Here is a 24,295-nt window from a genome sequence, read left to right as displayed (position 1 = left end):
CGTCACAGTTTCCACAGAAATATTAAGCAGCACAAACAGTTTTAACATTGCAATAACAAGACATGTTTCTTGAGCACCAAATCAGCACAATAAAATTATTTCTAAAGGACAACTGAAGGCTGAAGTAATGGCTGGTGAAAATTCTGCTTTGCAGCACGGGAATAAATGCGATTTTTTATATATAATTAATAGTGTTAATACTATAAACCTCTATTTTTCTGGTGTTGTAAGGTATAGGCTCAGGTTTCTGTACGAGTGTTGATTAGTAAAGGCTGAAGTGTTTCACATATGACATGATTGAGAAGTCTTTCAGCACTCGCGATGTCACTTGAACTGAAAAGGAATGCAGAAAAACACAGATGTATGGTCCATGTAGACGGTATTTGCAACGTCAAACAATTCACTTCCCTCAAGGAGACTTTAGACATCTTTTGAAGTAGCATAGTAAACCGACTAGTTATGTGAAAACCAGATGCATTTTTAATAGTGCAGGTACATTTTAGCTTAGTTTGAACTTTTATGAGTTCAGGTTTTTAGGTCTTTTGCAAGTAAGGAACTTTGCTCATAGATTTTTACTCAAACAAGTGTTTTGATTCTAGATAGCATTTCTGTTTCCCAGGATTTGAACACTAGCTCCTTAATTCAAACTATATTTTTAAACTCATACCTTGTAAAATGCACACTGCAGTCTGTGTTCATAAATGAGTGGACATTGGCAAAAAGGCTTTTAGCTGTGAGTGTAAACAAACGCTCTAATTCTAGATAATAGTTCACTGCACATGATGCTCAGGGAGCAGCAATGACCAGTCTCAGTGGCTTCATTATCACTCTAATTTGTATTAGTGAGGCCTATTCTCAGAGGAATAATTATGTATCTAGTGTGTGCTCTCCTAATGAGGTTAAACTTAAGTCTTGCACTGAATGGGGGTCCAGTCTTTCCAGAACGTGAAAAAAGTCTAGTTCTCAGTGGTATGCTGCCTTTTCCTAATTGCTGTTTGTTCGCCGTACACTATTATTACGTTTAATAAAGTGGCAAATAGGCTTGAAAATAATACTGCCCTTTTGATATATTCACATGTTAGTAATCACTTTTGTAATTAGAGCTCACCACTTAGTTCCGAGAATATTAATGCAACGTATACAATGTACAATAATACAGCACTGTATTGCATTAGGGATTTGCTCCATATCTGCCATCACAGTAGCTTATCACTGAGCAAAGTGCATGTTAAGATCTCTGCTTTAAACAGCCCGATCCTGCTCCACAACTCACCTAAAGCCATTTAAACACTCTGACCTGTAGGAGATACAATCAGAGAACACTCTTATCAAATAGATGGGATCCTGTCATCGCACAACCTCTCTAACCTTGTCTCAAGAAGCTGAAAATGTTGAATCACCACTCAACTGAAGGTTACTACCAGATCAATCACTGTGTTGCTGTTTGTTGGTATCTGTATTATCAGAGCTTTCACAGCTTGCTTGGGTTTAAATATCAGTTCAGTAAAAATCACAGACAACTTAAAATTACTTTTGCTGTTAAATTCTTGTGCTTAAGGATACAGTCTGCACCTGCAATAAATGACACATTTTTTTTGTTTTAATCATTTAAATCCCAGATTTACACAAAAACCTTTAAACTGTTTTCAAGAAAGGTTTACATTTAATAAAAATGTCATGTGGTGTAACCAAGAAAAAAGTGACAATTTTGTGTACACATCATTGTTTTCAAAAAGGTTTTCAAAAATTAAAGTTCAATGTAAATTATGAATTATTATTCATATTAATTATTAATAATAAATATCATTCGTTTTTTTGGTGAATTGCACCACATGACATTTTACAACCTTGCCTTGTCATGAAAAGGTCCAATTATCAAAAAAAATTTAAGTTCCCCCTGTGGTGAAAATCAAGTTTTAATGTTGTTTATATGTCTGTGGTGTTTTTAATATGCTTTAAGACAAACCATGTACAAATTCATGTCAACACCATTGCCGAGTATTTTCTCCTTAAAACTGCAGAGAAAAAAAGTCTCAAAAAGGCAGTTTGAAATGTGATTCTGACGACCTTGTGACCAATCAGGTCAATGTGTGACCTGGCAGGGCGGAGCTATTTGCATATTCATAAAACCACATATACTAAATGAGGCAAGGATGTAGAGTTACATAAAAGCTTTTAAATATGTCATTTTGGTGAGTTTTAAGGGCTAAAATTATTGACTTACAGGGGGACTTATTGGACACAGTAATGAGGGTCTGCAGGGGTCCTCTCTATGATATCATATCGGGGGGTCTGCATGTTGGTTGCACCACATGTGTCTGATTTTGCAGAAAAAACTTTTTCCAAATGTTTATAAGCAGTAACACTGTTTTTATACCGTTAAACAAAACTATTTAATATGGTTTTCATTTCATTTCTTTTTTTCTTTTTTTCTTCATTGTGATATATGGGTGGTTTATGTTGTGCATTTTTATTGATTGCATTTAATATACTTTTGAATAAAATCACAGACAGGACAAATAAATGAGTGTCATTTCACTGACCCTTCTGTATCTGAGAACCATACATGTAATTTAGCTATGAAAATTCTGATGTTCCACTAATACTAAACTAATGGGGCACGAACATTAAACAAACTCCAATTATCTTAGACACCAGACCAAAGTACCAACTAGCTCAACACCAGCAACTCACCCAGGCCTCCTCTGTCTCTTCTCTTCCTCGCTCCTCGTTAAAAACACCTCTTTTTTCTTCTTCTGCAAGGTTAGGGAGGCAAACCAGCTTATCAGTGATGGAGAGGGATTTATTAGTGAGAAAAAGATAATAGCTACCCATAGGGCCATAGAGGCCTGATTTACTGCCACTAATATTTAGGATTCCTACAGCCAGGCAGGCCGGGACTCTTTATCTTCCCCCCTGCCTGCGGCGCTGAGAGGTGCAGGGTCGAGGCCGGACGATGAGGGATGAACCCCCACGATACCAATGCTCTCACTCGCTCAATCAAAGCAATTTCGGACACAGAGTGAAGCGAGAGGAGGAAGTTAGAGAGTGCTTTAGGCATCTGTTCTAGCCCAGCTCAGAGATCTGTCAGGTACCTGCTGAGAAACAGACTTCCCATCATAGGCTCTATTTTTAATCTGTCATATAGGAGTTAAGCCCAGCAAACCATGGTCTTTATTCTAACATTTTCCTGTGTTCACATTCACTGTAATTCACTAAATAAAACAACATTATCATTTGAAGGTTAATTATTCCACACATACTCTCCTTTACAAAGCTATCGCGTGTACATCCGGGGTCATGTACTATTTCATAAAAACCTACACAAACACTGTGCAGTCTTATTTATCATTATTATTAATTCATTATTTTAATATTTGTTCATCATGGTAATCTAATCTGTAAATCATAATATAAACCTCAGTTTACCTCACTCATGACTCCACCGAATGGAGCTCCTCCATTTCGAACAGCATGTTAAATCTGAACTTGTAGTATCCTATAGAGCCCTGAAAGTAACTTTCTCATTAAATTGTGCACACAAAGCATGTTAGCACGCACGGAAACTTCTTCATGCCTCGGGAAAACAATGGTAGCGGTAGCGCATGAGCATGCAAAACAGTTTCTTTCGAATGACGCATCATTTGTGCAGAGCAAAAAGTTTCTCGTGGTCACGGTAAAGTCTCTGTTTTTGGTTGTTGTTGTTTTCTCGATGTCACTTTAACTGTTCTGAAGGAAACCGACTTTACCTGAACGATTTCTTATTCATATTAATGGAACCAACAGTGACATTTATTCATGTAAACAATGTTATTAAAGACACCCCAATTCCACCTTTGTTCATATCTATTGATCACTAACTTACTCTTGGGTGTATTTAGAGCTTGAGACCTCCATATTGGACCCTAAAATAAATCTTTTTACTTTCATTATGTACATGTTTATGTACCCATGTCTTTTAGTGGTATAATAGGCTATATTTATAAAGAATTGTTGTATATACATACAATCATGTTTTGATACTGAGAGTCTTCACTTCCTTTACCTGAGCACAGGTGACATATCTTCAGGGCTGGATACACCGTCCAAGATGACAGAGAGCCTATAACATATGAGGAGATATGCAGCTGTCTGTCCATGCTGATCCTGCGCTGACCGGGAGGCAGAGGGAACATCACACAGCCGCACTTAGATGAGAGGGTCACGGGTTCAAACCACAGGTGTTGTGCCCTGCAGCACGACACTTCCAGTCTAAACAATGTAAACGGTTTTCAGGAATGTGAAAGTGCACGACTGGATCAAAGGAGCCAGCCAATCAGGAATCCTGTTTACACTGTATCTTTTGGAGAGACTTTGGTTAAGCCATCCTGGTTTAAGTGCTGAGCTGTGACGAAGATGTAAGCTGTGTTATTAGCTGGCTTGTCTCAGTGTAATGAGGTAAACATAAAGCTGAGATTTGGGGTGAAATCTACAAATGATATCACCACCCCACCACAACTGATGGCCGGGGACCGGTTCTGTTGTGCATTCATTTACCTTTTTGCATTTTTACCTTTGTTGCACAGACTATACACTCAAGCTAAGCACTCTTGACCTAGTCAACATGTAACGGAAGTTGCATTAGCCTTCTTTTCCCTATTGTAATGGAAAAAGTAGGGCGGGACTTGGTTTTGTTCATCGGGAATTGATTGGATGGTTGGATCATTGTGGTTTGCTATTGCAGTGATCTCATGTGAGTGACGCCTTCGCGCCAGTAAACATGTCATCATGTAAGTTATTTTGATTAAAGATTTCGAGAGCATGTGAATTTTAAAAACAAATAATGAGGATCATGGATAATAAATATTGCAATAATCCATTCAAACTTTTTAATTTAATGGTGACTTTAAATGAACTTGTGCCCTTTGTTGTTGATTGCCTGCTCACAACTACGTGGCTAATTAGTTAAGTGACTTTGCTTGTTGTCCTCACCCATTTAGAGCCTATTAATCAGGAGATTGTTGCATTATGTTGCAACCCATGTCACATAATCAGTGAGTGTTTTTCACCATTACTTTGTGCCTCAGGTGGTAAAAGCTCTGCCCTACGACTGCCTCACACCCTTTAGTGGCAAATAACACATCAGTGGAGCAGGTGGAGCATATCTAGCTGTTAAAAAAGGGGGGCGCCACAATAACACAAAGGCATACAAATATACTCAATGGGCCATTGAGCAACTCATGAACAAAATTTCTCTTCTTTCTTCAATAAATTCCTTGCATTCTCTAATATTTAGGCTCTATTTGTATTAAAATCTTTTAAAATGCAAGGCATCTTATAAAAAATATGATTGTGCAAGTGGACACATCAGAGTCTGGAAACCACAAATTAGCTTCACTTTAAACTCTTTTTTAGCTGATTCAATTTCTAAATCTTTCATTTCCTTTTTCCACTCTGAAAGACATCACGCCTTCAGAATATTTCATCCTTCTCGCATATCGCCACCTCTTTAAAATAATCTCTTTGCCCAGGCAGAAATCTTACCGACAGATAATCGGAGATAAATATGCTTAATTGAGGCCAAGTGAACTTTCTCTATCCGCACCACAGTCAAGCAATCTAAAGTAAACGTGCTAATTAGAGCAAAGCTCTGTTCCTGCAGAATGCTGAGTGGGCCGGGCTGCTCCAAAGATGCTTCTCTACGGCTCAGCCATTAACATGAGGAGGTTCGCATACAAATGCATTGCACAACATCACAGGGTTGTTAGATACATAATATGCAATTGCTGTGTTACTTGGTCAAATTAATGTTTTAAAATCTCCACCATCTGGGTAAGAAAACTAGTTATCTATAAAATGTGTGTTATTGCAGATCACTTACTGTTGTATAATCGAAAATTATGGGGATCGTTCACAAACAAATTACATCTTGCATGTAAACAGAGGCACGATGAACAGGTCCGAGTGAACCACACCTGCTCTTTTATGCAATGCAGATTCCTCCATTTGCCCGTTTACAAGTTTACATCTCGGCTAACTGAGATTCAAAATGTGGGAAAAACAGCTGAATAGCAGGCGGGAGAGATATAACCGATTCAGGTCAGACTGAGGTGAAAATTAACATTTCTCTCTGTTTTTCAGAAGGGAAGCCTAGTGTCTGTGGTCAGACAGCAGGCCATAGCGCTGATGAGACTGGACCACTAACACCCAAGGGAAGCAAGTTCCTAATTACCCATTGTGCTTGACAGAAGCCTCTTAATTACCAACTTCATTAGCTTGCTGGTCTTTGTTTTTCTTCAGAGGGGGCCAGTAGGATGGGGGTGGAGGCTCGTATAGAAGGAGAAACGAGTTGCTGTTTTAGCACCTTTTCTCCCCTTTCTGAACAATTCTTCTCTCTCTCTCTCTCTCTCTCTCTCTCTCTCTCTCTCTCACTCTATCCTCTCTCCGAGGAAATGTTAAGACCTCAGTCAAGGATCTAATTAGATTCATGGTGAGAATCAGACACCTTTTAACTAGCCTCTGGAGTCCCTAAAAGGACAGCAAGTGACTGGGCAGGAGAGAAGAAGAGCTTCTCACAATCACACATGTACACACCACCTTTCACGTGTGAAGTGGCCTGCTTTACTCTTTACTCTTTTCTCTCACTTAGATTAAAAAGCAACCTGTAGTGAACACAAACCATATAAGACTATGAAAAGGTCCAATGTACTTAGTTCTAAATGTAGTTTTATTTAATATCAGATATAATTATCAGCTTGAAAATGCAATGTAATCCAAAAATGTGTTCATATTGCCCCAAAATATGGCTTACACAATGTTTGAGGATCCTTGATACTAAAAATAATACAATAATTATGTGAATAGTTTATATGAGGATAGTATTTGGGAGGGAACTTTTCTTAGATAGAAAGTATTATCTTAATCCTCCATTATTAGCCCCAAATACTATGAATTAATTATTTTATTTAGCAGTTTCTTCTCTTTTCACATTGCTCTGCTGTTGATGGATATCTAGTGAGCTTTCCTAAAACTGTGGGCTATCAAAACATTAAGGTCAAAATGTTGAAACTGTGGTCCTGGGTTTGTTTTTCAGGCTTTGCGCATAACTGTCCAGGGGTGCGTTTCCCATATAACGACGTAAATTGCATCGCTGTAGGTGCAGTCGCAACTCTGTCGTTTGAACCACGTTAGTAGGCTACAACAATATGACTATGACGTCAGTAATAACTTCTGCTAATTAATCGACTCGAGATCGATCAATATTATTATAGTTCATTTAGCCTACATAAACAACAGAAACCGTTCATTTTTAAACATTCAATATTTGAGGTAGGCCTAGGCCACACTTTATCCGTAGCCTATTGATGCGGTTCAATCAGTCAGCAGCTTTCTTCGTCCACGTAGCCTAACGTATTTTCACGTAAAACTTTTTTACGATTATTTTTCTAACATGCTGCTGTAACGAACTGAGGACTATACTTCGTTGTTTTTTCCCCCTGTCGTTTTGCTTTATTTGATGTTTGATTTATCGCGGGTTCCCTCGGAATTCCCGTAAATGGCGCTGATTGTTGACATGCTAAAAAAAATATGCCTATAGGTTGAATATTTAAAAGGGAATAAAGACATAAAATGTACTGAATGTTAGCTTGCTTGTTGTGTCCAAGGGCATGATCTATTTAAGTCCACATGTTATTTTATTTTTAAACTATGCTTCTAACTACAGCCTGAGAGCTGTAGTTCCAACCACTTAAATTTGCGACGCTGTTTGCAAATGTTCTTTGGAAGTTGGAACTATGGTTTTTGGAAAAGCCAAATCGTTCAACGATGTTAGTAACTACGGAAAGCCAATGATGCTTTTGGTAAACGCACCTTATTAGTTCTATTAGTTATTCAGTTCAAAACAATATTCATAATCTAGGCTACTTACCCAAACTGGAGTCATTCCTCTAACCAAACGTTTGGATCTCGTGCACCCTCCTCTCTGCTCCAATCTTTCCCACTTAATTCCATTAGCCAAACATGGATCATTAGCATTTTTTTTCCCCTTTAAGAACTTTTTTGTTGTTGTTGTTGCATGCAACTGCAACTGTTGGACAATGTTTGGTCTATAAGCAACTCACCAGTTAATTTGGGACTGATTCCAGTTTGAATCAGGGATAGAGTCTTTGACTTTCAGAGGTTGGCACTGACAGTGAGTTATGTCAAGTGGTTTAGTGTTTTCTGTCTGCATGAGAAATGTCAAAGGATTGACATAAGTCCCAAACTGAAAATGAAATGAGTCTGTGAGAATGCCAGACCACTGTGTGTGTGTGTGTGTGTGTGTGTGTGTGTGTGTGTGTGTGTGTGTGTGTGTGTGTGTGTGTGTGTGTGTGTGTGTGTGTGTGTGTGTGTGTGTGTGTGTGTGTGTGTGTGTGTGTGTGTGTGTGTTCTTAAATCAAGAACTTACAAGCAATTTGAGTGCACATAGAGGAAGATACCAAACATTTTAGATAATACAGATCAAGTTGGCCTTAGTCTTGAAATATAACTTTCAAAACTGTCAAGGCAGAATGAAATGCATAATCGTATAACTTGAATGTCTAATTTAAGACATTGACTGAATCTAACTAAATTTTTTGTGCTTGTGGTAGGCTAATAGAATTTCAGCCTGAAGATGAGTTTAAGATCAACCGCTCATTAATTGTCACAAATAGGCTACATTCTATTCTTCTATAGACAAAAAAAAAAAAAAAAAAGATCTGCGAAAAAATTTGCCATTGTAATTGTTTTAGCTTAAAGATGGACAAAATTATTTTCAGTTCGCCACAAAGTGTGTTGTCTTAATCAAAGCTGACCAATGTCTTTCAAAACACACACTAAATGAATAGTGTTAGCATACTATTAACTTAGACATGAGAGGAGTGACCGCAAAGGCAGTAGACGAGGCGAATCAATACGGCAACACATGTGATGTATTTAGTGAAGCCATTGTTTATTTTATTTAGTGAATGAATCGAGGATTTTCCAAACAGCGAGGCCTCAGAGATATTTTATCAGGTGTACAGTCCTGCCATGTGGAATACATTAGTACTTTAAATGGAATGCCATTTTAAAATTATTATTAATATTATTGTTGTTTTTATATTATTATTAATATTAATATCACAAAGTCTAAACTCAGAAACAAACTTTAACTTTGCACTTGCACGCTCGGCTTACTCCTCCGTAAAAGGCTCAAATATAATTTCATTTGAGAGAGAAGCTAAATAAGCTTGTCTACAACACTAATGTGATACTTTCAAACGTCGTGCATTGCTTTCAGATATAAAATAGACTACGCAAGGCAGTGTGGGCTACTTGGGATGAATTCCATTGTTAATTTAGTTTCATTCATATATGCGAGGTGGCCAGTCCACCAAGTGGCTCTGCAGGAGATCCAAGCTGCCTGACAAACTGACCGACTTTTACTATGCATTTACAGTAGGTTACTGTTAAAATATTTTTTGTTATTTTGGCACTATAGGTGTAAGCGCTTCAGGTTTGTTTCTAGGCCAACATACCTAGCAACCTCTTTACAGTGTACAATATTTGTGGTCTGTAGCCACGTTCATGCGTGCGCAATTTCGCTCGCTCACTCGCTCTGTATGTGTCTTCAGACACCCAAATATGTAGAAGTGTGCTGTCTGTGAGATCAATCCATAGACCAATGGGGAGATATACAGATTGTTTAATTTAAAGCTGAAGTTATAGATTTTAGTTATGTTAAGTGAATTCTGTCTCCAGAGTTTACAGGTGTTACAGTTGTCTCTACTTTTACTTTCCAAAAAAAAACAAAAAACAAAAAAACTTTTACTTTCCAAGAAGCAGTATAGGCTAGTTTAAAGGTAGAACGCTAGTTGCACTTTTAGGCTATACTTGGTCCTTAGATAACGTTTACCAAAAGCATACAGTTATCTAACTAGCAACTAAAAACTTTCCCAAATTAAAACGAAACAAGTCTGTTGCGTGAAACTTTGAAGGATTATTAATAAATAAATTACTATCATAATTGCAAGGCCATAACACTTTACAAGAAAGTAAAAGTAATCTAAAAAGTGTTGGCAAAAATCCCCTTTAAAACAATGGTCCAGTCTGTGTATGCCACACATGATAGGTCCAAATTTACATGACAGATGACAAGGCTTAATTTTATAGTCCTACCTTGATAAGAATAGTGATTTCATAAAAAAATGACCCTTCAAGAAAGAGAATTTGAGAGAGCTATTGCTATTTTCACTTGCTCTTCATCCTCCTCCACCACATTCTACGATGGCAGGTTCAACATGGCAGTCACATATTGGACGTTGGTGATTGATTGCAGTTATAAATGCATTGGATCTATTAAGTTGTCGATTAAAACAGCACAAAAGAATAGGTTAAAATGTTTATTTGTTTTTTAAATGCAGTGTCCCTTAAAATGATTAACAATGCGTTGTATCTTGTTATATTTTATCACGTGCATTATCTCCACGCAGTTGAGCTGTCCTGCATTTCTTACTCATTGTCTTTAAAAAATATATATTATAATAATTCTTCCGAAAGATCAATGCATTTCTCCATTAGCCTAGTGGATATTCAGAAATGTTTGGCAATATTTTCACGCCATCCCAGGTAATATTGTCGGACACATATGGGCTACTGGCGAAAGTTGCGGCCACCTTATAGGCTACCTGACAGCACAATGTAGGCCTATAGGTTTATGTTCTACTATATGACCTATGGTAAAAAATTAAAAAAAATATTATTATATATTATTATTATTTTTGTATATAATCCGTAAAAAAATCTATACAATGGTCTTTATATGATCTAAAGAGTGTTTGAATTAGGGAAACCCAGTTTACGTCGTATACTTTTCCATAGCTTGTCTGTTGAGCGACTTAAAGGTTTTCGTCCAGTATCATTTTCGTTTCCAACGTCACCATAAATAAAAACAGGGTAATTTTACACAAATAGCTAAACATAATGCATTTTGCCATTGCAAGACTAATGCATTCACCTAATCGTGCCAAACATTTCCATTATATAGGCTATTAATAATAAGTCGACGCGTTTTAGCAATAGATTTTTAACACGTTTTAGCATTTGTATTCTGTAAATGAGATCCGACTTTTCAATGCGGATGAAAAACCCGGAAAATGTTATGTTAAAACTGTCAATGAAATGACGCTTTGTGCCAGTACTGCAGGTGAAAGCCATAACAAAGCAAAGGTAAGCCCTGGATGGATCTCACGCTGCGGGCTCGATAAAGTCTCAGCAGTCACACTGCTGTCACCCGTGTTTTACCTTTGATCCATTGATATTTGTGTGTTTAGTGGAGGGGCGGGGATTGAGCCTTCATACAAGGGTTAGAAGATTTGACAGCTGCCAAAAGATAAGTACAATGCACTTGACCAAGGATACAAAAATTAAGGCCTATACAATAAGGTTTAAATTCTGACCGCACTTGCATTATCTTCATTTAACCTAGATCTGTCTTTTAGAAGTTAATTGTGCCTGAATTTCCTCAATATAGCCTAAATAACGGCGCAATTCACAGTCCTTCTTAAATCGATTTAAGAATGGAAACCCATAGGCCTCTTCTTCTTCGTTAATAATAAAATGAGAAACTCAATCTAAGATGATGATATTTAATTTGTAACAACTATTTTGAAGGGTGATTATTTTGTAATTGCTCATTAGTCTTGTATATTTATCGCTGTACCTTATGGCAAGGCCGCGGGAATTGTGCAGGGGGTTGATTCTCCCATTACAAGGATCAGTTTCAAAAGCAATTTGTGAAACTGGATAGATTGTGTTTGTCGTGACGTCACATTTCATTCCATGCTATAAATATAACCTCAAACCAACATTAGTGGCCAGTTGCAACTGGAATGCGGCCCTCAGCAAATGCAAAGTCCAACGAAACTATAAAGCAAAAGTCTGCAAATAATTTAATGACCTTTGATCAAAAGACAACTATTGTTTATTTTATTTTTTTTTTATTTTTTTTTACTGTCAATAAATTGAAGTTGAATTGGCTACTGTAGGCTTCATCAGTCTCCATTATACTTTTAAATTGGTCAAGGGTAATCTTACATAAGTATTGTGCAATACATTTATAAGTTGCTAGTATTTTTTTTTTAATCAAGGCATAATTTTATTTTGCAAAGCAGCCTAGACCGTCCACCGTACTGTAAAACTGCCTTTTAGTGGGATCAGCGGACGTAATTAAAGCTAGTAATTGCAGATTAGAGGTTTTGGGTCATTGGGGCTATTTGATAGGAGGCTGATTTAAATGACGGGTAATTATTTAACATCACTCGTATGGCGCAGGTTTTTCACCTGTTTAAAATCCAGACCTCAATAAAAAACCACTGCAAGCAAGTTACACCAACTTTTTTTTTTCTCTCTCTCACTGTATGATGAATCATGGCAATGGCCCTCTGTGATTGATCGTTTTCCCTCTGCACAAGCGTGGCGTTGTTGAACATTTAAGTTAATGTTGCTTCTGAAACAAGTTATCGCAGCACGGGGTAACTTAAGCGGGTCAGGAGGTTCTCAATACAGCGAGTCCCATGGCCCGTATGCTTGTTTAGAAAAGCAAATCGATTAATAGGCCTAGCCTATCCAAGGTCGAAGTCATAGTCCACCGCTCACTTTTTTTGAATAATGACATTTCTGTGGGGTTGAATCTGTCTAAAATATTTGAATTATTAATTTAAACACATGAGTTGATTATAATGTGAATAATTAGTTCGACACATAATCGAATTAAACACGTTGCCTATGCTTTGAAAACCGGCTTGTATAAAATAGAATACATTAAGTATAGCCTCGGCTCTCTAATTACCTTATTTTACTCTTTATTTTGCACGCTGAGACTTTAAAATTAATTTAGTCTTCTCAACTCAAATACGTTAACAAATAATAAAAAGTTTCTAAGCCTGTTCTGTTTAGTGAAATATAATTTCCCTCTAAATCCAGCTAATTGTCCACCATTAAATGCAAAGCACCAGTCGCATTTAAATCGGCAATGCAAAATTAATAAAGGGGAGCAAGCGGTGACGAGGGGGTGTCCTGTCTTTTGAGGCACAACGGAGGGAGAAAGTGCGCCAAATTTGTTTGCAGCGGATCAAGGCTCACCGCCTTCACTGCACTTTCTTTATCTTAATTCCAACTTGAAAAGATATAATTATCTAGTTTGAACAGGGCTGCTATCAAATCCTTCTTTAGGCAGGGTAGGGAACAGCTCGAGTGGATTGTGGGCTCTGAGCCGCTCGGTGTTGCCCGAGATAGGAGTAATGAAGTTGTGGAGTCCGGAGATACAAAGGGCATTAACCTCATTAGCATGAAACCTTTTCTTCTAACTATTGTGGGACCCTTTCAGCCTTCTAATCCCTCTATTTCAAAGCTGGGTTTGTAATAAAGCTTTTAGGGGTTTTTCAAAGCTAATAGTATTCTCCGCAGATTTTTTTTTATTACCGTTATAGTCCACAGACTGTTCAAAAATCCCCTTATATAGAATGTGTATAGACCTCTGAAAATTGTAACCTTTATCAAACTACAATTAAAAGTTTTGGGGACAACACGAAAACGCTCAGCAATTGTCTTTCTTTGCATTTCGGAAAATGTAGTCACGTAAATAGGCTAATAGTATTTTTATGCTATTTTACTTATAAATAGTCGATTATTGGGGGATATTGTATTTTTTAAATGGATGCAAAATACAAGGTAATGGATGAATTGACGTGTAAAATTAATATAGCTTTCTATAGCCTATTATTCATATATGAAAAAAAAAACAGGAACTAAAAACGAAAGCTAGATACATTCCATCCGTTGCTGCCGACAAGATTTTAAACAAAGCTCCTATTTTGCGGCACATTGCAAACCTTCTCTTATCGCACTGTGAGAGGTAGTCAGATTGTACTAAATTATGTCCAACCAGGCCCCCTTGGATCCCCGGATTAACAGATTAAAGTGGACCACTGGGCAATGCATCCCCTTTCCCCCACATATTACTCGTATGATAATTGCCTAAACTGATTTGCACTTTCACAAAAGCTCTCAGGACTCTTTGTAGCTTGAACAGACCAGACGCTGCTCGTCTACCAATGGAAATAAAACTGGTTAATGCCAGTCTATCAGACTGAGCGGCAAATGAGGCAAGAAAAAAAACAAGCACTTCGCTCTGGAAAAACCGAGCTCAAGACCGTTGTTAGCATTCTATTTGTGTTACATTTTAACCAGTCCTTTTCCCCGTTACATACTTTATATACTCAGATTAATTACGTAGCTGGCGGAATATTCCATTGATAACTCCATTGAAAAGTGATAATTATATCTCGCTTGTTTGTCCTAAATGACAATGACACCAAGGGACCGAATCAAAATAAGAGAACTGTCAGTGCAACCCATTCAATACTGTCCTATAATGTTTTTCCAAAACAGATATAATACAATGCATCCTAAACCATTTACTATACAGGGCAAACGTTTCATTCTGGCCTCTTTTTGTAAAAACAAAAAGGCTTTAATTTAATTCTGAGCAACATATTGATAAAACTTTATTGACAAAATATTGACAATTACATACTTCTTGGAAGTATACTTTGTGTTAAAATTGTAGCAAACTTAACACAAACACAAAATTATTTACATTCTTGTAAAAGACGATTTAACATAAACATTAGCTTTTAGTATCTCTATACATGGAATACGCTCAGTGCTTGAAGTTTTGCTGCCTAGGCGGCCGTCAATTCTTGCATTAATCCTTCGAGGCAACTCTTTAGAGGAGGGGCGAGTCCCGATCATATATTCGCACCAAGATTACGGAGTCATGGTAAAGCTTACATTTTTAAGGAATGTCATGGAGAATTTTCATTATAATTACTATTGTATGTGGTAAACTTTTTTTTTTTATATAATCTGGTTTTAAATTTGTTTTACTCCTTAAAAACACTATAACGCAGCACTGCTACTTCATATTGTTTTCACAATCACTTTAACACGAGAATCATAAATTCAAAGACTGCACACTGTTGTAAAATAAAAAAAAGAGGAAGAAGCACACAACATTTCTCAGATTAAAAAATCGAATCAAAACAAATTTACTTCGAAAAAGGTCAAATTAATTAACCTACCAAAAATTCATTGCTCTACCATGCAATTCAAGTTTTACAAAAACAGCTGTATATTTTGGTATCTTGATGTGGGAAGGTTCACGTCTTGAAAAAATAAAACGAGAGGAAAAAACCTCTCAGAAGTGCAAATGTCCTATGCGCATTTGAGCTATGTTTTGTAATAGTGGTGATGAGGTGGTGCGGGTAGTGTGGTGGGGGGTGGGGGGGGGGGGCGCGCTGCATGTAATACCTGTCAATCACCTTGCCTTGGCAACGTGCAATTTATTGACAGTTCCCTTGTAGTGACAGCAGTGCCACCAACAGGATCTCTCACCCTCAAGCTGCCGATCTCGAAGAATCAAAATGTGATATTGGCTTTACCCTCTCCCTCAGTCAGTACACAGCATCCTTATCCGTGACATCCTTCAAGCCACGCCGCTGTCCCGCGTTCGAACAGTTCAAGTCTTTTAATCGTCTGAGGTGACGTCAATTTCCTCAGGGCTTCCTTGTTTTGTGGCCATTCTCCATCGGTTTATGTGATGAGTTCCTTTCTTTTTCTGTTGTGAATCCGACCCTTCTTCCTCCAGTTTCTGACGCTTGAACTTCGTCCTTCGATTCTGAAACCAAACTTTTACCTGGGGCGAGAGAAAAAAGGAAAATAATCAGCGTAAAATACAACAGCTTTTCGCTGGTCTCTGAATAAAAACAATTCAACAAAGAGAGTTGGCCTGACAGAAAGTATCACTAACGTGCCTTAAGAATAACTAGGGCTAGACGGACAAAGAACTGCCAGGTATCTCACAGTCAATCTAGTCGCGAGAGCATTGGTCGACTTTCATTTAGTGTCTTCGGTCTGAATAAATTAAAGCAACATAAAGAATTTAAATGAGGTAGCCTATTAAATACAATATTACTGATATGTGAGTATGAGACTTAGGCATGGCTTTCCTTTTAAAGTGCACCTGACCTGTTTACTAACGACAGGTTGAATCATCACTATCATTCCCTGCTGCTACTTCAAACTCAAACTTAGAAAACTGACTCCTTATACAATATAGCAGCATGTGAGTGTACAGAATAGTGTGATACCAGTGAAATTTCACCGACACTGTCGCTTTTTATCACGGATATGTTAGCTGGCCTATTTACAATACATCCCCGTAAACCTTTACTATTAGCATACATTGGTAAAGTTCAGTCTTTCCCTTAATTCATCACCTTTATCATTCATATCATCCGTAAAGCTCACAGCTGACAACTTGGCAAGTGAGGCACATTTAATGTGCATTCAGTGAGCTAATTGAAGCATTGAAGTGGCTCGTACGTAGTCCATTTCTCTCTCTTGCTCTTCAGAAAAGGCGCCGTTTAGAAAAGGGCCGGTGCTGTCACTGGGACAATAGATTCCGACCGGGCCACTGAACGATACGCGCAAATACGATCTTAAATATGGTTAGGGAAATTCATAGAATCCGCCTCATTCTTTTAAGTGTCCATTTAAAACGTTTAACTGGTTAATTGCCAAACATTTCCCACAAGAGCCCTCTGCCTCAATCGGAATCGTTCAACCTCACCAAAAACAGGGGTGAATTCGAAATGGTGGATTTAACTCACTCCAGATCATTCAGCTTTAAGAACAATGCTTAGCTCTTTCCGCATGTGGTTGCCAACAAAACGCTAAACAAAACAACATTTTCAAAATGTCGCTAAATCTGTACAAATAAGTTAATAAATATATAGTAGGCTATATGGCCACTTACTTATGACAATAGCCTACTCACATGCAAATATTCTGGCAAAGAGAACGAATAAACGTTTAAAAAAATATTTAGGCCTGCATAAAAAAACCCAACAATTTAAAAGCTTTAATTGCTAATTATATCATTCAGAATTGCATTTTTGTGACGCAAACATTGCATATATGATTACATTTAAAGTAGCCTATAACCATAATATGTAGCCGTTTCAAGGACGAGCCTATTGATTTCAGTTGTAATTTAGGCCGTAAGCTATTATCCACAGCACCATGCGCACAACCGCGCTAATGAAGACAGGTAAACATCTTCTTACCTGAGTTTCTGTGAGGCTAAGGCTGTGAGCGAGCTGTTTTCGTTCCGCACCGACGACGTAATGATTTTTTTCGAAAGCATGTTCAAGCCGTAGTAGCTGTGATGGTGAAAAAGCTGTACGAATCCTTTTGGGCTTTCTTGCCAGTGCATTGTGCAATAGGAAGCTTTCCGGACTCGTTTCGTTTCCTGTAATGAAAATGATGATAATCAAAACCCATATAGTCTCCCATTATATAAGCATTCATTTTCGATATAATTGTTAGACTACAATCATTGTTCTCGTGAATTAATTGCCTACTATAGGGCCTGAAGTTTTAAAACATTGTATAGAATGTTGGCAACATCTTACTAAAAATATAGCCAGCAATAATCTAAAAATGTTCCGGTCATCTCAAATAAAAATAAGCAAGAGTTTTTAATCTGATGTTATCGGCACATAGTGATAGTGCTAATGTTTTCAGTGGCTAATTAAATAGTGACAAAATAATGTTAATTTACAGTTAATCATTCAAAATATAATGCTCACAATATTATTTCCAACACTTGTAAATTAAACAAACGGAAATATAGGCTACGACTGTTTTTATTTCAGAACTGAAACATTCTCGAACTAATTCAATGGCCTTGAGTATCTTGAACAGTGGTAAATAAAGGATTCCATACGAGTGTTTCGGTCAACAGCAGGGATGACAAATGTTCCCCAATATTTAATATTACAAAAGTAAAATAAAAGAGTTAGACTTTTGCTGTGTAATTTTTAGTTTGATATGTAGCGTATTAATACAATAGTATCACACTTATTAACGTTTAATAACATTAACGTTCATTTTTAAGGGAACAGTTTTACAACATTTAGGAACCACTTTTAGATAAAGGCGAAATTATCATTTAGCCTACTAGAAAAAAAAAACAGTCGAACGGAAAATATTGGCTACTTCTGTTCTATTCATAAATTAATTTATAGCTCCTAAGTTTTTTTCATAGTGATATGCGTTTTTGTAATAGGCTATATAAATGTTTCACATTTATTCAACTGCATTCGATAGGCTATGTTTTATCATATTAATTAATTTGAAAGAATTGAAACAATTTAGGCTACGATAAAATAAATAGGTTATTTAAACCTGTTAAAATAATTACTTAATTACTTTTTAATTACTTAAATATCAAATACGAAAGTTTTAAATACTTTACTTGTGAGTTTTGAACCAGCTTAGTATATAGTAATAAAGCCGGGTTCCTTTCTTCCAGAAATTTACTGAGAACCGTTGTACAATGCCATAGGCTACTTCACTCCACAACACTAGTCAATATTTTGATACAATAAAATGGTTATATATTTTTTTTCGATAGCATTAATTTTAGGATTTCTAATATATAGCACAAAAGTGATATTTGGCTAAATATCAATGAAAACCCGCCGTGTCCTTGGGCCGTGTGGCCTTTTTTTTTCTCTCTGGACGACTGGTCAAAATAATTGGCGAATAAAATATTTTGTAGCAACTTACCTTGAAATCTGTGACCCAAGTATCTATATCTATGTATCAACCACGGGTAAAAAGTTGAAGGGTCCCTTTGCTGGCTTGCGAAAAGAGGGTGCGGACTGTGCGAGGACGACAGTGGGTGAGCAGCCAAAGCATGAGGAGGAGGTACTGAATGGACTGGGACGGCGGAGTTTTGAGGATGTGAAACAGCCTCTGCGAACACCAAGTCCGGGTTTGAGTAGACGCCCCTGCCGCTGGAATGAAAGCCGTTTAAAAATGGATTCATCTGGCTTGAGTTTGCATAGCTGAGCGCCGCTGGTCGTATGGGCTCCTCGGATCTCGACGCTGGCAAAGGATTATCCTTCGCTACCAAAGACTCTATGGTAAAACACCTCTTCGGTGTAGGTTGAAACATGGTTCACCAGGCAGGATTCCCCAGTTTAAGTGAAAACGGTACACGCGTTAGCACTAAAAAATACTCCACACCCAAGACCAAAGTTTTGTCAGCAAGAGACAAGTTAGTGGCAGCTAAAGAAAGGGTAAAAAAAATCTTTCAAAAGCACACAGCTCAACACATCGTGAGAGAAGTGGCCGACTTCTCCAGACAATCCATGAATGTGATCGGTTCCTCACCAGTTGTGCTAGCGATTTGTTAGTTCATGAGCCTAATTAGCTCTGGAGTCACATAAACAGTTTCCTCTGAAGCCTGTAATGGCTTGGTGATTGGTCGCTGCCGCTCGCCTTAAGGTTGAGGGAAGAGTCTTTAAGTGCGTCAATACTGAACGAGCACGGAGAGGCGGATTCAAGCAAAACGGAACGGATTCGCCCAGAAACAGAGCTGTGGAGCAATTTACATACGCAGCTGATCCCATTGAGAGACTCAAGGTACTTCAGCATGTATTTGTGTTGCACACAGGGCATAACGAAGCTTTTACACACGCTGTGCCTCAGTTCTTAATCAGTGCACGTTTAGATGCATAACTACACATGCTGATTTGTACTTGACTACACAAGTATCAATGCGAAGCGTCGTTTAAACAAACGACTGTTATCAATGCAAGTCTGTCAGAAAAGAATCAGTTCAAATGACAATCTCTGCGTATATATCCTATATCAAACTTTTGAAGGTTCGACTTTTCTGTCAGTTCGGTGGGCCTGTCAAACGCCCACCTCTGTATTGTCTCTCCGCGTTTTCATTTTCTCCGATGGGTTTGTGATTAGTTTAGGGATGAGAGACTCTCTTTCTCTATTGGCCAGGAGACAAGGATGAGGCTTATTAGACACAGACAATATTTTCACCCCTGTTTGTTTGTCGTATGACTACAAGAGTCCATTACCCTCTAACTACTCATTAAATTAGCTGAGTTCAATCCCATTATGGGTTACTAATGTGCATTCTGCATCTCGAAAGTTCAGGTATGCACAGCTGACAACGCGGTATCTCTTGGGTTCAGAGTCTGTTTTGCAGGGTGTGAGGTAGTTCGGTGATATCTTAATAATGTTTTATTCTTTTTACTTTACATAAATCTCATACAGCACTACAATAGCTTAACATATTATTGGGTGCAAATTAAGGCAAATTTAGGCCATATTATAGCTAACCTATAAAAATACGGAAACTGCAGACATTTTAGCACAAATTCTACACTTCAATTTCTACCGTTATATAGGCTATAACAGTAAAATAAATACATAAATAAAAAGCTATTCTTCTTAATTTGTCCATGTTAAAAACTCGCGTTTGATGTAGGCTAATTTTTTCAAGTGTGCTTTATGGCACGGCAGTGAGCCCAGTGTGCAGTGTGGGAATGAAATATTAGCCTAAATGTTTACTAAAGACGTCTACATTTTCCCACGGTCATTGTTAACTTTAATAATTTTGCCTATTGTTCTCAACACCCCACATGTGTTAAAATAAATCTACAATTTATCAGCTATTGGTTTAACGTACGGACGCAGCATGACAATGGGAAGTGGTAGCCTACACGATTCATATGCTGCATAAAACAGAGGAATTCTTCTTATAACTATTATCCTTTCCCTTTAGCTTTTAGGCTTGTGTTAACGCACAATGAGTTTATGGAATAGTTTAGTTTGAATTATATTTAATTATTATTATTATTATTATTATCATTATTATTATTATTATTATTAGGCTAAATCTGAATATATAAATGCCTAGGCTATAGCCTATTTATTATTATGTCGGTCTATTTTGCTTGCGTCTTATTTAGTAGCAAATACTGTTGTCGGCGTTTCGGATTCATAAAGAAACTTTGTTTTTCTAATCCTTGCTCAAATATTTAAGTTCTTGATTCTAAAAAGAATCCCGAATCTTCATGCGTATAGCAGACAGATATCAACAATTAGCTATCAATTAAATATTTAAATCGTACGAGTCTATTTTTTTAGCATGAGTTAAGGTCACTTAGTTTTTGCTATAGCCTGCTCTTCCGTGCAGTAAATGTTCTAGGCTATTTGCTATCGCACTTTTTGACTCCAAACAGCTGATAGGCCTAACCTATACCCCGCAATATTTCCTCGGCCACACATAAATAAGACACTACATTTTATTATGAATTTATCGTTTGCTGATGTGAATAAAGCACAAACGTTTGGAGAAAAACGGCAAAAGAAATTATTTGTGACACAAATTTGTTAAACCTGTGTCTTTTGTGAATTTTCTAAATAAGGCATAGAGCCTTTTAAAATCGATTTGGATATTTACATTATAATTTCAGCTTTGCACATAAAGGGGAAAAAAAAGGAATGTGCTGGATATGAGGATCTGCTGCTCTTCGATCTGGCACTGTGTAGGCTAAGTGTAAGGATAGTGCGACACCAACTGGTACTTTAACTAAATGCACTTTCCAACATTTCTTGGACGAAGGCTTCACAGTCGGTCGCAGCAATGGGAAGCACATTTTTACTGTCTCGATTGTCTGCATTGCTAACTTAGTTTTTTTTTTTCAGGAAAATGACTGTCCAGGACATTTATCGTTAGCGCATATTTACAACACCTTTCGATGACGTTCAACGACATCGAAAGTATTCCTTCATCGTCCATGTTCCCACCTGCAGTTAGTGATAGCCTATTCTAAAGCCTAGTTCTACCGGTCTCCCGTGGACAAAGAATGACAAGCTCATGACAAGCTTTGTATGACAAAGTATGACGAAAACATTCAAATCCCGAAATTAAATTCACTTGAAATCAACCCAGAATTTAAATAGGCTATAGCCTACTAAACATTTGCAACACTTTGCGGTCCTAAAAACGTAAATAAATCGCATACAACATGTTAATAACAAGCAAAATATTATATAGCCTATTATTATTATTAATAGTAGGCCTATGCCTAAACTATTGTCAGCTGGTTAACTTTTCAGATCACTCCATTTACTCTTCATATTTACGTAGGCAGTTCAATTGATCTTGAACTCAGTCGAAAGGAGGCTAATATTTAAGGGTTCAAAAGAATAATTTGTTCCCGGTGCAATAGGCCTATATCGTTCATTTGTACATGCTATCAAAAACACTAACACTTGATCAATATCAGCACATCGTTTTAGTCTCCAAAACCTAGTGATTTTTCTTCAGTAGCCTATAAAGAAAAATGTTCAAAAGTTGCCGGTGACGTAGACCTAATCAAAGGACAAAAGCGCAGTGAGCTTTATTCGACAATTTATTCGATCCATCCTTCAAAAATGTGCCGGATACGCAATAATTATGTGGATTGCTTTTGAAAAGATGTTATGAAATGTAACTGACGCCCATGAACAGCTTTTCGTAGAGCATTGCAATAGAAATGTCAGCTGAATTATGTTATATCGTCAAACTGCAGGCTTCACAATCATATTCAGTGTGCAAGATCAATTCCAATTCAAGAATTACCTCTGAGCTGTTCCTTTCACTCCATGTATAACTTAAGCATAGATCTATCGAAAGGAATTATTCTGGCATTTATATTAATCTTTCCACAAATAAGCATTTTTTTTACAGAATATTATCCTACTCAGGTTTTTGTTTTTCTAATGATTTGCATTTTGAATTCAAGAATTGTATTCACACTTAAAGCGCATTGAATATAATTGTAGTGGGCCAAAAGCAAATTAATTCAGAAATTGTAGTCTATAGGCCTACTTGTTGCTGAAATTGACATCAACATTACTTTCATTAATTCTATTGAGTAGGCCTGCACATAACATGTTTGTCTGAATGATAAAAAAACAAACAAACATGAAATTCACTTGCCATAACTCACGCAAATTAATAGAAATATTATGCTATGATCACCTGTTTTAGTTATTTTCATAGGGACGCCAAACAAGATGAAGCATTTGACAGCTAGCATGATCCGTTTGAATCTTACAAAAGTGCACGTGTAAAATACGTTAGCCTAACCATATTTAAAATATCGTCCTAGGCCATTAAGTAGCCTACAGCAACTGAAGACTTTACAAGAAGCCTATCCCACTATTAAACATTGTTTCTTGATCTCATGTTCATTATTGTAACATTCCAGGTTTCCATGCCGCTTAACGGCCGTGTATTTTTTTTTTTTTTTTTTTTTGCGAATATGACTGGTTTCTAACCTCTTGCTGCTAGTGATATGTTCGGTAAGAGTAATGTATTTTGTCGATTTTTAAAAATCGATTTGGTTCTGCGAAACTAAACTTATAAAAATATTTATAAGTAGCCTTATTAACCTATTAAACCTGATTTAGAGGTAATGGCTGCCTGAAACAAAAATACGACTGTTTTGTTTTGTACTATAAGAGTAGCCATGGAGTGTCGTTCAAACAAATTTATCAATGAAATTCTGTCAGAAAATAATCAGTTCAAATGACAATCTCGGGACATTGATAGATGACATTGGGTGGCAGATGCAGAGATACGTGTCGTGTAAAAAGGCATAGGCTATCCCACATTCACAAGCAGCACCCCTCCAGCTCGAGGTCCGCGGAGTTTACACACGGTGACCCGTGGTCAACCTTCACAAAGCAGGTCTTAGCAAATATAAGGGTCTAATCTAGTTTGGGAGTTCATAACCTCTTGCGTGGGAATTTGAGGCTCCAATTGTGGGATTATTGGCCTTAATTGTGGATTTTCCACTAGAATGCAACAAAGACCTCTAACATAATTGTTTCTCTCTTTCTTTCTAGTTTTTTCTGCATAATGATATAATGCGAGCAAAAGTTTATCACCCTCACAGCGGGAAGAATCACGATCCAAAGAAGCCCTTGCATGAAACTAAGAACTCGCATTGATGAGGTTTACCGAGGATTACCTCTTATCAACGTGTGCGTGTGGTCTTCCTACCCCAGTTAGTTTAACCAAGAGCCAGTACGTCTTAAAAAAAGGGGGACGTACCACCAAAAACTTTCCTGAAAGAAAAAGCCAGGCCATCCTAATCGAGATTGAGACTAGATTATGCCATTGTTGTTTTTTGTATAGATCTCTCTACTGTTAGAATAATTGCCTGAATTTTTTGTGTCCTGTTTGCCACAATAGACTGCAGTTAATTAACATAAGTGAATAGATTATAGGGATCAAATTAATATTACTTGGTTTATTGATTTCTTGACATTTAGGTGACACCTAGTGGCAAAAAAAGAAAATCAACCATTGAAATGCAAGTAAGGC

The 24,295-nt window shown here is 37.2% G+C and overlaps 1 protein-coding gene across 1 annotated transcript; it reads right to left on the bottom strand.

Annotated features, from left to right (window-relative positions):
* Nucleotides 1–14,528: 14,528 nt before the first annotated feature.
* On the bottom strand, nucleotides 14,529–23,326 carry emx2 (empty spiracles homeobox 2). Its single transcript, XM_082154727.1, has 3 exons — nucleotides 18,676–23,326; nucleotides 17,169–17,353; nucleotides 14,529–15,736 (listed from the first exon to the last, which is right to left on the bottom strand). Exons 1-3 carry the CDS (start codon nucleotides 19,064–19,066, stop codon nucleotides 15,569–15,571), a joined length of 744 nt encoding a protein of 247 aa, XP_082010853.1. The 5' UTR covers nucleotides 19,067–23,326; the 3' UTR covers nucleotides 14,529–15,568.
* Nucleotides 23,327–24,295: the final 969 nt, after the last annotated feature.

Source organism: Leuciscus leuciscus (assembly GCF_965113295.1).
Source record: "Leuciscus leuciscus genome assembly, chromosome: 22".
In the NCBI taxonomy this organism is placed as follows: domain Eukaryota; kingdom Metazoa; phylum Chordata; class Actinopteri; order Cypriniformes; family Leuciscidae; genus Leuciscus; species Leuciscus leuciscus.
The sequence above is the reverse complement of the archived record's forward strand: the minus strand, read 5'-3'. Positions and strand labels throughout refer to the sequence as shown.